Consider the following 12,625-nt stretch of genomic DNA (forward strand, 5'->3'; position numbering starts at 1 on the left):
CATCATGTCACACACAATCAGACAGCAGCTCTGACACTGAAACTCTTACAGTAAATACTGCATTACAGTGTAAGACTGCAGAATGTCCAACAAAGGCTTTATTACACAGGATGATCTTTGCCCATGTGACACACGTGTCCTACATGATCTTTATTGATCATGTCATATATGCTTTCATTACATCTGTGGGTCATTTATTGTTTTAACTGTATTCTGTCTGTAGATCACTTCAAATCAGAACAGAAATGACACAAATCTACAGTCCTTCGTCTTTCATACAGTATTTGTTCCTCAGATGTTTATTAAATGTTACATCCAATAATTCATTTTTAATCAAAGGGATTGACTTTACATCCAAACCATCTTTGACCCATAATTCTACATGATCTTTAAACACTGTTGTGTTTCTGATTTATCACACAAAGTTAAAACGCTGATGAAGAACTTCTGGAGTATCGAAGTCTCTTATTTCACGAGATCCAGACAGGAAAAATATTTTATAAAATAATATAAAGGGAAGAGTTTTATTCAGGAATTGGTGTCTTCGTGCCTGAAAATCACTGACATTCACATTCAGAGACTCTGAGAGAAATTAATCATGAAATAATGTGAATTAACATTCAGACTTTTGTGCAGCTCTTCAGTCTCACATTTTATAATTCAACAGTCAAAGAAAACACAGTATAGACAAACAAGTGTGTGTGTTCATGAGTGTTTATGAGTGTAAAAGTGTGTGCGAGCGTGAGTCATTGTTTGTGTCTGTGTGAGAGATTATGTGTGTGAGAGATTATGTGTGTGTGTATGTGTTTGTGTGTGTAAGAGTGTGTGTGTGTGAGTGTGTGTGGTCAGTTCTTCACACACTCATGTATCCGTCATGTTTTCTGCTCAAGAACGTTTAACAGCACTCTTATTTTCAAAATCAAATATGATTATAAGTTAATGATTTACTTTACTTTTGCTGACATACACATTAACACACACAACCCTTAATGAATATATTACTCCTCAAAGCACATCATTAAGAGCAGATTTTAAATAAGATAGAGAATGTAATCTTTCACACTGGTGTCCTTCAGCTGAAACTGAACACTGACAGAAGAAATCTCTAATTCATCTGTTTTATTGAACTGCTATTAAACACGCGTGTCCAGAACCGTCATAAACGCTTGTTTCTCACATGATAAAAGCTCTTGATTTATTGACCGTAAGCTCCAGCACTCGAACTTTACATCATCATAAAATATGAGCAGTGTCACTTCTACAGTATAGAAAAAATAATTTCACTTTTTGATCCTTGAAACACACATTCAAGTGTCAAGATGCCATATGTACGCACACACACACACACACACACACACACACACACACAGAGGCACATTCAGAAGAGGACACTGAAGGTACATGATTTTACACAGAATAAGAGAAACAATACGTTGTTGCGTGTGAAAATATGAACAGATATACAGTGTTACTGCAGGAACATCATATCACACATCACTGCAGCTCGTCTCGTCTGTATTCTCAGCCGCTCTTCCTCTATTCATAAGGCAGAAATCAGCACAAATAATAATGAAAAGCTTGAAGAGGAGCGATGAATCTGGTCGACGGGACGAAGCGATCTTGTGACCTACGACTAAAGAGCGACAGTTTTACCTTTAATAATAGATTACGCTGGATCTGATCATTTATTCATCGCGTGGCTGTTATTGCTGAGGTATCAGAGGTCGGGACGGACGGACGGTCATGTGCTCTTCTGCCTCCACGTCCCGTGCAGCTGCCGCAGAGCGTCGAACGCCCGGACGCTGATGTTCAGAGCGGGATGAACCTTGCGCAGGTCCGCTTCTCCGATCAGAGACAAGCCACAGATGCCAAAGTAGGTGTGAAGAGGGTCTGAGACAGACGGAGGAGACAGACGGGACAATAGGTCAGTCACACTCGAGCAACACCTGCTGCTGACAGACTCAACACTCACTGTGGAAAAACAAACAGCTACTGTGTCTTTAAGAGCTCATGAATAATTCACGCTGACCTCATTCAGAACCTGTGACGTCATCAGTCTCTTTCTATAGAGCAGGGGTGTCCAAACTCAGTCCTGGAGGGCCGCTGTCCTGCAGAGTTTAGCTCAGGGTTGGAGTGAGTTTGGACACCCCTGATATAGAGCAACTGCCTGTTCCGAAGGGAAAATTCCCAGTGGAAGTGATTTTGAATGATCGTTTAGAAACCGTTCAGTCATCAGCCTGCATTATTTCTACATAATTTTTTAGATAATTATGTTTAACAGCAGAAAGACTACATTATTACCCATGATTCTGCAAAGAAATCTCCACCAATCAGAGAATCCTTTAGTGCCGCTCACTCCCATAAAGCACTGCGAATAATAATATTGCTCTCAAACTACTTTAGTATATATATATATATATATACATATATATATATATATATATATATATATATATATATATATATTTTAGCTGCCAAGCGATTAAAATTAATCTAATTTATTACACGATGTGGCAATTAATCTAATTATTTGCAAATTAATTGGACATCAAATTTGGCTGAGAAATTACCCTCAAAAGATCATTTAAAGTCATTATTGTGTTAAATGAGAAAAGCATCATTACAAAAAGAAGTTTTAGAAAAATTTTATTTATTTATTTAATTTATTACACAAACTTTTAGGTTTCAACGGTCATGAGGGTGAGTCAATGATGATAAAAACTATATCTTTAATAGGTTTTCTATTAATATGGAATATGAAATATTTTTTTAAATGAATACTCTAAATAAGAAACTAAAACTGCCAGTAGGTGGCGGTAAATGTCTAAACGAGTAAGTCATTGAGTGGTTCATTCATTCGATTCGTTCAAACGGCTGATTGATTCAGAAATGAAATAAATGGCTCTCTATGAACGAGTCATTGAATCATTCGTTCAACCGATTGATTCGCTCAAAACGCAGATTCATTCAGAACAGAAACACTGCTGTGTTGCTCAGAGACATTTCTGCCCTGATATCTTGAATTTTAGGCTGACGTTGATTCGGGGCGAGTGCGTTCAATGCGTTAATAATTTAAAGCGTTATTTTTCTATAACTAATTAATTAAATTAATGCATTAAATCGACAGCCCTAATTTATATACAATAAACAAAATATATTGTTTCTATATTCAAAATCAACATCTTTAAATCAATAGTTTTATTTATCCATCATTTTTAATGTGATGATGTCATTTTGCAATGCTTCATGGGATTGTAGTTCTGTCTGTTTTTTAATACGTTTTTGCTTCAAATTAAATGTAGGTGGCTGTTTGCTTCATGGCTTCAAACTCTTTTTTAAAATCCTTTTTTTTTATTGAAAATATTAAAATATAAATGTATCTTCAGTATTATCCTCCTGCACTGTTTCCACTCGTTTACCCTGAACGTTTCTGCATTACATGTCGTGAACTACACCTTCAGTCTGATTCCTTCTGTTCATATGTGTATTTCATATGTTCATATCACTGTTGTCCCATGAGGCACAGCATTGTGTTCATCCACAGTTTGATGACAATAAAGCTCACTTGACTTTGAACATTTTAGAGGTCAGTGTGATTATTGGTCATGGAGTAACAAAGAAGCGCATCGCATCTGCAGATCTCCAGAAACCCGAGTGTCTTCCTGCACAAACACCTCATCAATTACACATTCATCACTGCTGGATTGAGTTTCACTGTGGTTTCGACTGACAACGGCAAACAAAAGTTCTCCGGCGCTGTGAACACTACTGTAATCTTACCTGGATGACTGTCGGGCCATTTAGCGAAGCCGCCCACCAAACGGTCCTGCGTGGACAGAATGTAGTTCCGGTTCTTTTCAAAGTTGGTGAACTGGAACACGTCCAAGAGCTGCGGGACCCAAGAGGAGCACATGTCAGACTCTGAGAGAGGCTAATGTTCCTCATTTAAATAATTCATACGCAGAATAAAGGGGCGGGGCCTGGTTGAGTTAGTTAGTAGTGTGTTGAAACTGGCGGTTATGGTAAGGGGCGGGACATTTCCCAAACACCAATCACAACACACCGCTCCAGGAAAATAATCAACATTCAAGCAGGAAAACCTGTTCTAGTAGAGCACAAAAACAACATCAAGACTTTGAGAAAAGGCATGACAGGTCATCTTTAAAACAGAAAGACATCCGTGACTGACGTACCTCCAGCGTCGCTCCCACCCAGAAGGAGTAGCAGGTGTCCACGGGTTTGTTGGGACGGCCGTGGAAGCCGTTCTGCTGTCGGAGGATACACCAGCGGCGGATACGGTTCAGCTCGCGCTCGCTGAAAACATCCTGCAGCTTTCCCATCATGCAAAGGGATGCAATGGCACAGAAGGTGGATCCACCTGAGAGAGAGAGAGATGGAAAGGACAGGAGAAGCTTCATGAGTCAGTGTTCACCGAATCACTTCACTGAATCAACATCCGACTCACTCACTGAACTGATGCCCGTCTCTAAATGTTTTGTGTTACATTCATTATATTTATATTTTTAATGCCATATGAGCTTCATTACAATTTCGATACAATACATAATGAAACTATATAAATACATAATATCATTCAGTTTAATATTTGATTAAGTTTAAAAATGTCCTCAAAACCATAAAAACATGTATTAGTGAATAAAAGCAGGACGGTCCAGTAAAACGTGTTCAAGTGTCTGTTGATCCTTCAGTAAATACAGACGTGATCTTAAGACATCTTGAGCAAACAGTCTGACTTCACACGATCAGATATGAACACATTCATCCCTTCTTTCTGCTGTAATTGATAGTTTAATAAAAAAACACCATCATCATTTACAATTAAACCAAACGGTGTTCCAACACTGGACACGAAAACACTCTTTACATATGCAAGAATCACGTCAGTAAAACACTTCACACTCCAAACAGTGAATGTCAGCGTTCAAACTAAGAAACTCTTGCTATCTTAACATTCAGACACGCTCGGATGATAGCACTTCCTGCTTTCAGTTCTTGGGAAGGTCATTTATTGACAGTGTTCAGTGTGTGTAAAACAGTAAAAACTCACCATGTGACTCCAGTCCGGCTCCTTGACCGATCCCACTATCATACGACTGAAGGACAGAGAACATGAACATAATGAGATCAACATCAGCAGGAATCGGTCTTTAAAGGGTTCGTTCACACAATCATGATCATTCACTCCATCTTCAAACCTGCGCAACTTTATTTCTCCTGTAAATCACAGAAGATGTTTTGTTTCAGTGATGTTCACATTCTTCAGAACATCTTTAGTGTTTCTCAGAAGGAAAGTAAATGATGTCTGAACGATCATTTCTGTGTGAACGGACTGAGGAAACGTGTCATGTGTTTATGGATTGTTGTGATGTCAGCTGAGGTCCCTGAACCCGCTGGAGTCAGGAAGCGGATTTACTCTCTGCGGTGTCTCTGTGTCTGTTTATAGCACATCCAATGACAGACTGGATTACATCATGCTCCCCTCGGCTCGACCTCTGACCCCAGCTGACTCTCTTCGCTGGAGGTCAGGAGGTGAATGTTTTCGGGATAACGGTGAGGATTGAGTTATGGGAGAAGGATGATAGTGCATTATGGGACTCACTGTGCTTCTCCTGATGTAATCGATGGCTTTCTGGCAGTCCATCCCAGACCAGTCGTCCAGCATGTAGCAGATGCAGGCGGCACAGTACACGAACCTCATGTCATTCTCACTGCCTTCTGGGACAGAGTAAAAACTGCAGGGCAAAAACAGCAACACATTCATACGCTGCAAACACGCGTCTATAACGAGAGGAGCGATGAAGATCCTGACAGACCTGCCGTCCTCCAGCTGCAGCGCTCTCAGGCCCTCCAGACACGCCGCTTTATTGACGCGGCTCAGATCGTCACCCAGGATGATCAGACACGCCAGGCCGGTGTAGGTCATGGCCACGTGACCGCTGTCGTACGGATGAGCTGAACCGGGACCCTGCGGACAGACACGCACTTTCTCACTAATATAATATGATATATAATATGTGACCCTGGAGCACAAAACCAGTCATCAGTCACACGGGTATATTTGTAGCAATAGCCAACAATACATTGTATGGGTCAAAATTATCGATTTTTCTTTTAGGCCAAAAATCATTAGAATATTAAGTAAAGATCACAAGATAAATACCTAAATACATAAAAAAAAAAATTTTGTGAGTAGATATGCATTGCTAAGGACTTCATTTGGACAACTTTAAAGGTGATTTTCTCAATATTTAGATTTTTTTGCACCCTCAGATTCCAGATTTTCAGTTGTATCTCGAACAAATATCGTCCTATCCGAACAAACCATACATCAATGGAAAGCTTATTTATTCATATAATATAATGCAATGTCATATAACATAATTTAACATAATATAATATAATGCAATTAAACCCACAAACCTTCATTTCATATGTAGGAAAACTTTATGTACACAACTTTTTTTTAATATTCTTTGGTAAAATGTGATTAAAATTTAAAACACATAATTATTGCGGTTATCTCAAATAGTAGAGATTAGATCAAATAACCACTATCAGAAAACTCATCAATAATCACAACAGTCTAGATGAAATATTATTAATGAGCAGTTTAAAAACCTATATAAGGTGTTAAACACTTCTGTGAAAGAGTTTGTTGAGTAAAATAACTTCAGATTTAATAAAACATGTTGAGAGATGCTGGACTCCTGCATGAGGAGATCTTCCTCTGATATTACGGCTGTAAAGTGAACTTCATCATCTGCAGTTCAGTCTGCATGAGCTGTGGGTAATTCAGTGCTCCTCTGGTCAGTTCTGCCCCCTGCTGTCTGTGTGTCTAACGTCCCGTACCTTAGAAGTGTTGTAGGGAACGCCGATGTGAGAGGAGCCGCGGAAGCCACAGCGTCTGAGATTAGACTCTGAGGAGAAAACACACGTCTGATCACAAATAATCCAAATTACTGACAAGAGCAATGAGCTGATAATACATGATGCACATCAGAGAGAGAGAGAGAGAGAGAGAGAGAGAGGGAGACTCACTGTCTTCAGTAGGAAGAACCTGCAGTGAATAGATCCACTCGATCAAACCGGGTTTGTCCACGACATCCAAGGCATCGAGAACATCGAGACCCGACAGAGCAAAGAACACTATAGTCAACCTGCAGCGGAGAAACAAACACTATAAACACTAAAAACACTATAAACAAACACCGCGGGTCAGAGAGCGTCAGCCGTCAGTGTTTGTTCTTCTGTCTCTCGTCTGGAGCTGTACATAAACACATCAAAAACATACAAATAAATACATAAGATTAAACTACTTAACTAAATAAGCAAATAAATTCCATTAAATAACATTTGTAAAGTATAGTAAATATAACATTTTTATTTAAATACATATAACAGTACAGTACTACAGAGAATAGGAAAAAACACAATGTGACATAATTAACACATTTATAATATTAATTTCTGCACAGCACTAATTGTGTCTTTATACATGAAAATATATAACTGCCTTTTTTAATGTTCCATAAAACGATTTGAAAGATGTGAATTTTGATAATGTCATGTGATCAGGAGCTTTAAACAGTACATTATTTACAGTAAATGCCTCTAGTGAGCAGAAGATAATAATCAGATTATAATAGTATAATCATTGGCATTAACAAACGAGGGTCTATTTAGATGAATTATCATGAATATATAATATTTTTATCCACATAGCATCAGAACAGGCATTTTTTATTTGAAATTGATTATTATTGTTGTATTATTATTATTAATATTACTATTATTAAGCCAAATGTTGAAAAAATAACAAAAATATGATTGCCTTTCTCTTTAAGGACAGTAAGATCCCAGTCATTGTTTATTATGTTCAGAGTTTAATCACTGTATAAACACATCATAAACTATACATCTATACACTGTAATGATCGATGAAGAACACAATGTTTTGATTGTGATGGTGAACAACACACTGTATATTTACATTCAGTTTACAGCACAAAACAGAAGAATTACAGTGTTCGCGCACTATTACAGTAATATGTGTGTATATATGACAGTGTCGCGGTGATGTCGGAGGCTGAGCGCGCTCTGTCGCTCCTGTGCGGCGTTATAAAGCTCTCTGTCTGTTTACCTGCTGGTCTCGTACGGCGCGTATCTCTCGGGCAGCACGTGCAGACAGCGCTGGAAGAACCGCACGTGCCGCTCCCGCAGAAAATCTACCTGGTCAAAATCCGCCATCATCATCACCACAACAGCAGCAGCAACAGCGACACACTACTGTCAGCGCCGCTTCCGCTTCCGCTGCACAAACGCAAGGCAAAATAAGAGTCTCTTCCGTGTGTCTGTGTGTGCTGGATCCTATTCTGAATGACTTGCAGACGAGTTAAGATGTTTATGAGAGCGCGAACTCTGCAAACTTGTGCCTCCATTATCCTGAAGAAAAACTTCACCTAAAAATGCAACACTTGAGTTGATTTGCTCCAGTAAGTGATGTAGAATGTGCAGAGCCTCTTTCACAAATCTTGTCTCCATGCTGGAACAGCCCTGTGAGGAAAACACACAAACATCAGCTCATCATCATCAGAGTAATAATGACACACGCGCAGTTCAGATTATAAACAGATAATGACTCTGTGTGTGCTTGGAATATTGTCAATAAATCACAGTTTAACTATAACTGTGTCTGATTCTGTCTCTGACTGAATCGTCTTCATCATCACCACCATCATCATCATCACCACCATCATCACCACCACTATCTTCACCATAATCATCACCATCATTACCACATCTTCACCATCACCACCAACTTCATCATCACCATCATTACCACCATCATCATCATCACAATCATCATCACCACCACCACCACCATCTTCATCATCATCACCACCATCATCATCATCATCATCACATCACCACAACCACCACCATCTTCATCATCATCACCACCATCATCACCATCTTCACAATCACCACCACCATCTTCACCATCATCATTACCACATCATCATCATCATTACCACATCTTCTTCATCACCATCATCACCACCATCATCACCACCATCATCATCATCATCACCATCATCACCATCATCATCACAATCATCACCATCACCACCATCTTCACCATCATCATCATCACCTGTGGAAGACGTGCAGCAGCGGTACGGCTCCAGATTCAGACGGGCCGATCTCTCTCATGCGCTCCTCCCAGACTTTAGTGCGCTTCCACAGTCTGGAGGGATCGCGGCTGACGTGAACCTCCACCTGACGCAGATAGAGCTGGGGCTGCTTAATTTGTTTTAAAATATTCAGTAATATTATTATAATAAAAAAATAATAAAATAAATAATAAAACCACAATGCCAGCTCTGCTTGTGAGAATGACACATCATCTTCAGCAAACCTTCTCCTTGAGTTTCTCCAGCGTCCTCTGCCGCTCCCAGCGCTCCTCCTCTTTACTCAGTTTCTCCTGTAGTTTTTCCTCCAGACGAAGTGAATCCTGAGGAGAGAAAGAGTAACAGGTCATTGAGTCTCAGTCCCTCAGGATCTGCTCTATTGGATCATCAGCACAGATCTCAGCTCACTCTCTCCTGAAAGCGTTTGATGGCCTCAGCCGCCTGTCGCTGTCGCTCTTCTCTCTCCGCCCGCTGCTGCGCCTCCTCCTCCAGCAGACGCAGCTCCTCCTCCTCCTTCTTCTGCTGGACGTGAGCCTCCACCATCAGCTTGACCTCCAGCTGTCGGCGTTGCTCTTCTTTGGCTCTTCTTCTCTGCAGGATCTCGTTCCTCAGCCGCTGCTCTTGCTCTTGTTCTCGCTCTTGTTTTCTCCGGCTCCTCCAGGCCTCCAGTCGCTCGGCCGCCTCCCTGCGCCGCTCCTCCTGCTTCAGCCGCCGCTGCTCCTCGTCCTGCGGCTCCGTCCTCGCGTCGTCTGCGTCCTGCTGCTCTCTCTGCAGCTCTCGCTCTCTCTGCTTGGCTTCTCTCCATCTGTGGACGGCCTGGAGGACCAACGGATGCAGTTAACCTTTTTTCCCTATGACATATTTTAGTAATCATCATAAATTTGACGCACCTCCCTCTTCTTCTCCTGCAGGCGGCGCAGCTCCAGAAACCACTGCTCGTGCAGCTTCACCTCTTCCTCAGTCTTGCCAGGTAAATAAAGCCTCACTTCTTGTCTGTACGAGGGCTTCCCGCTGTGCTTCGTCCACACTTTTAGGAAGCTCTGGTGGTCGTACTCATCCCAGCCGCCCCGCCGGCCTCCCGTCCGCTGGAGGAAGGTCTCGAGCTCCGTCACCTCCACCGGAAGATTCCTCCCATCATCGCGCAGCCGGTCCGAGCGAGCGCTGGGAACACGGACGTCTGCTTTCACAGGCAAACTCCAAGCCTCAATCTTCTTCTCGAAGGCACAGATTTCTTGCCAGAAGTTCCTCTCGTCTTTCAGCAGCTCCTCAAAACTAGAGAGGTGTGTGTGAGAGAAGGAATCGAGCGGCACTGAACACATCTGAACAGAAACACGTCTCGTACCTCTGATGCTGTGTGTCTTTGAACGTGCTGATGGAGTTCTCGATGTCCGTCATGGTGTCTTTTAATCTGTCAATCACTGAAATTCAACAGGAACAAACACACACGTGCTGAATTAAACATTATAGTTCTGTGATGATGATCAGTGGTCGAGTTTTACCATCTGGAGACGGTTTGGCGTCCATGAGCTGCTGCTGGAACCTGAAGACGGCGTTCTTGAGTTTCTGCAGCTGCTGCTGAACCTTCATCACTGACGGACAAACACTGATATTAATATTCATGACACTGTACAGATCACACACAGTGCTATGGAAGCACAATTATGAGATTAAAAAAATCAAAATTATGACGTTTTATAACATAATTTCAACTTTTTATGTAATTTGATTTAATCTCATAATTATGCATAGTGTGTCATAATTTAAAATTTTGTCATAATTTATACTTTTCATCTCATAAATATGACAGTATGACATAATTTGATTTTTTATGGGATAATTTCGAATTTTCATGTCATTAGTATGCTTAGTACGTCATAACAACATTGAGATCTCATAAATATGAATTAGTATGTCAAATTTTTGTCATAATTTTGAATTTTCATCTCATAAATGACAGTAGGCTGTCATAATTTAATCTTTTCATCTCATAAATATGACTTAGTATGTCATAATCTCGACTTTTTATGTCTTCATTTCCACTTTTCATCCCATAAATATGAGTTAGTATGTCAAAAGTTCGATTTTATGTAATTTACAAAGGCATATTTTTATTGTGGCGGAAATGCCTTCCATACACACACCACAGTGAACTGTAAACCCTCAGTCGACTCTGAATGACCCCTGAACCCGTGTGTGAGGTGAAGACAGAGAGAGAGAGTGTGTGTGTGTGTGTGTGTGTGTGTGTGTGTGTGTTTGTGTGTGTGTGTGTGTGTGTCGTACTGTCCGCGCGGAGCTGATTGTTGAGCTCGTGAAAGTCGCTGAAAGTCTCTCTGAGGTCCGGCCGTCTGCTCGCCTCTCGCTCCTCTTTACACAGCCTGAGTATGAAGAGAGTCGATAATCTGTACCATAAACACAGAGAGACTGTCAGTAAAACAGAGTTAAATGAATTAACTCACAGTCTTCTGAGACCTTCCGCTTCCCGTAGAAAATCCGAGGCAGACATTCGGTTAAACGAACCGCGCGCGATCAAAGCGAGAAACGGCTGAATGTTATAATCATCAAGCACAAACACCACAAATAATCATAATCATGTGGAGATATCGAGCTAAAATCATGTCAGTCATCAGTGAATGATCCGTATGGCGGCTTTGTTTTGAACTGTTGCCATGACAACCACTCCTTTATAACGTCTGCCCAACTGCCGCTGCAGGTCATGTGCTCAAGTCGTTAGAAAAGATCGTGTTTACGAGTTGAAGCACATGAACGTCACCACAAAGTCGTAAATACGAGTGGGAAAATATAAGTTAAAAGTCCACGTTATCTAATGGAGAGATTTTAGCCTTTTTGTTTATTTACAGCAAGTTATTTGAAGTTCAGCTCTCAGAGTCAGAACTTTAGCTAACGTTCTCTCAAGGTTCTCTCAATGTTATGAATAAACGTTATTTCAGTAACGTTAATAGAACGTTCGTTCAGTTATCTGGTCTTTAATAATGTTCTCAAAATGTTAGCACAAAAACATTATTCATACATCGTTCGTGAAACTGTTTTTCTGAAAGTTTTAGTTGGACGTTCGTCTAACGTTTTTTAAATGTTACCACTTGTTCCAGAACGTTCAGAGAAAATTCTTTCTTTCTTTCTTTCTTTCTTTCTTTCTTTCTTTTCAAACTAAAAATAAACATAAAATAAAATAAAATACAATGTAAAAATACAATAAGTGCGTTACAACATATAAGAGAAGGAAAAAACAATATCTATAAAGTATTATAAACAATAATTGCATATGTCTGAAAAGGAGCAGGATGAAGCAAAAGTGATTTTTCCAACCCCCTATATAACTCTAAATAGTTCCAGTATGTATTGTATATATATATATATATATATATATATATATATGTATGTATGTAGGTATGTAT

General features: G+C 40.2%; 2 protein-coding genes across 3 annotated transcripts; both read right to left on the bottom strand.

Annotated features, from left to right (window-relative positions):
* Positions 1 to 510: 510 nt before the first annotated feature.
* pggt1b (protein geranylgeranyltransferase type I, beta subunit) lies at positions 511 to 8,332 on the bottom strand. Of its 2 annotated transcripts, XR_007931236.1 has the most exons (10): positions 8,162 to 8,332; positions 7,060 to 7,178; positions 6,871 to 6,938; positions 5,835 to 5,986; positions 5,621 to 5,753; positions 5,069 to 5,114; positions 4,194 to 4,378; positions 3,781 to 3,889; positions 1,654 to 1,890; positions 511 to 1,536 (listed from the first exon to the last, which is right to left on the bottom strand). XR_007931236.1 is itself a non-coding variant. In XM_051902722.1 (9 exons), exons 1-9 carry the CDS (start codon positions 8,272 to 8,274, stop codon positions 1,742 to 1,744), a joined length of 1,074 nt encoding a protein of 357 aa, XP_051758682.1. In that variant the 5' UTR covers positions 8,275 to 8,332; the 3' UTR covers positions 511 to 1,741. The 2 variants fall into 2 exon arrangements, 1 of the variants encoding a protein (XP_051758682.1); XM_051902722.1 differs by having other exon boundaries at positions 511 to 1,890.
* LOC127517299 (coiled-coil domain-containing protein 112) lies at positions 6,350 to 12,385 on the bottom strand. The gene is made up of 11 exons (XM_051902721.1): positions 11,669 to 12,385; positions 11,493 to 11,587; positions 10,712 to 10,801; positions 10,555 to 10,630; positions 10,103 to 10,484; positions 9,621 to 10,028; positions 9,440 to 9,535; positions 9,176 to 9,300; positions 8,162 to 8,574; positions 7,060 to 7,178; positions 6,350 to 6,938 (listed from the first exon to the last, which is right to left on the bottom strand). Exons 1-9 carry the CDS (start codon positions 11,713 to 11,715, stop codon positions 8,544 to 8,546), a joined length of 1,350 nt encoding a protein of 449 aa, XP_051758681.1. The 5' UTR covers positions 11,716 to 12,385; the 3' UTR covers positions 6,350 to 6,938; positions 7,060 to 7,178; positions 8,162 to 8,543.
* Positions 12,386 to 12,625: the final 240 nt, after the last annotated feature.

This window comes from Ctenopharyngodon idella, chromosome 8 (genome assembly GCF_019924925.1).
Source record: "Ctenopharyngodon idella isolate HZGC_01 chromosome 8, HZGC01, whole genome shotgun sequence".
In the NCBI taxonomy this organism is placed as follows: Eukaryota; Metazoa; Chordata; class Actinopteri; order Cypriniformes; family Xenocyprididae; genus Ctenopharyngodon; species Ctenopharyngodon idella.

Bases quoted from the DNA above. Each gene is read 5' to 3' on its own strand.
- LOC127517299 (XM_051902721.1), bottom strand. From the start codon at position 11,715: ATGTCTGCCTCGGATTTTCTACGGGAAGCGGAAGGTCTCAGAAGACT. The intron at 10,485-10,554 runs GTACGAGACGTG...ACACCTCTCTAG, and splicing joins AAAGACACACAGCATCAGAG to TTTTGAGGAGCTGCTGAAAG. The intron at 8,575-9,175 runs GTGATGATGATG...TTTTCCTCACAG, and splicing joins CTGCTGCACGTCTTCCACAG to GGCTGTTCCAGCATGGAGAC.
- pggt1b (XM_051902722.1), bottom strand. From the start codon at position 8,274: ATGATGATGGCGGATTTTGACCAGGTAGATTTTCTGCGGGAGCGGCAC. The intron at 7,179-8,161 runs GTAAACAGACAG...TCTCCGCTGCAG, and splicing joins GCGCCGTACGAGACCAGCAG to GTTGACTATAGTGTTCTTTG. The intron at 5,754-5,834 runs GTCTGTCAGGAT...TTTGCCCTGCAG, and splicing joins CTGCAGCTGGAGGACGGCAG to TTTTTACTCTGTCCCAGAAG.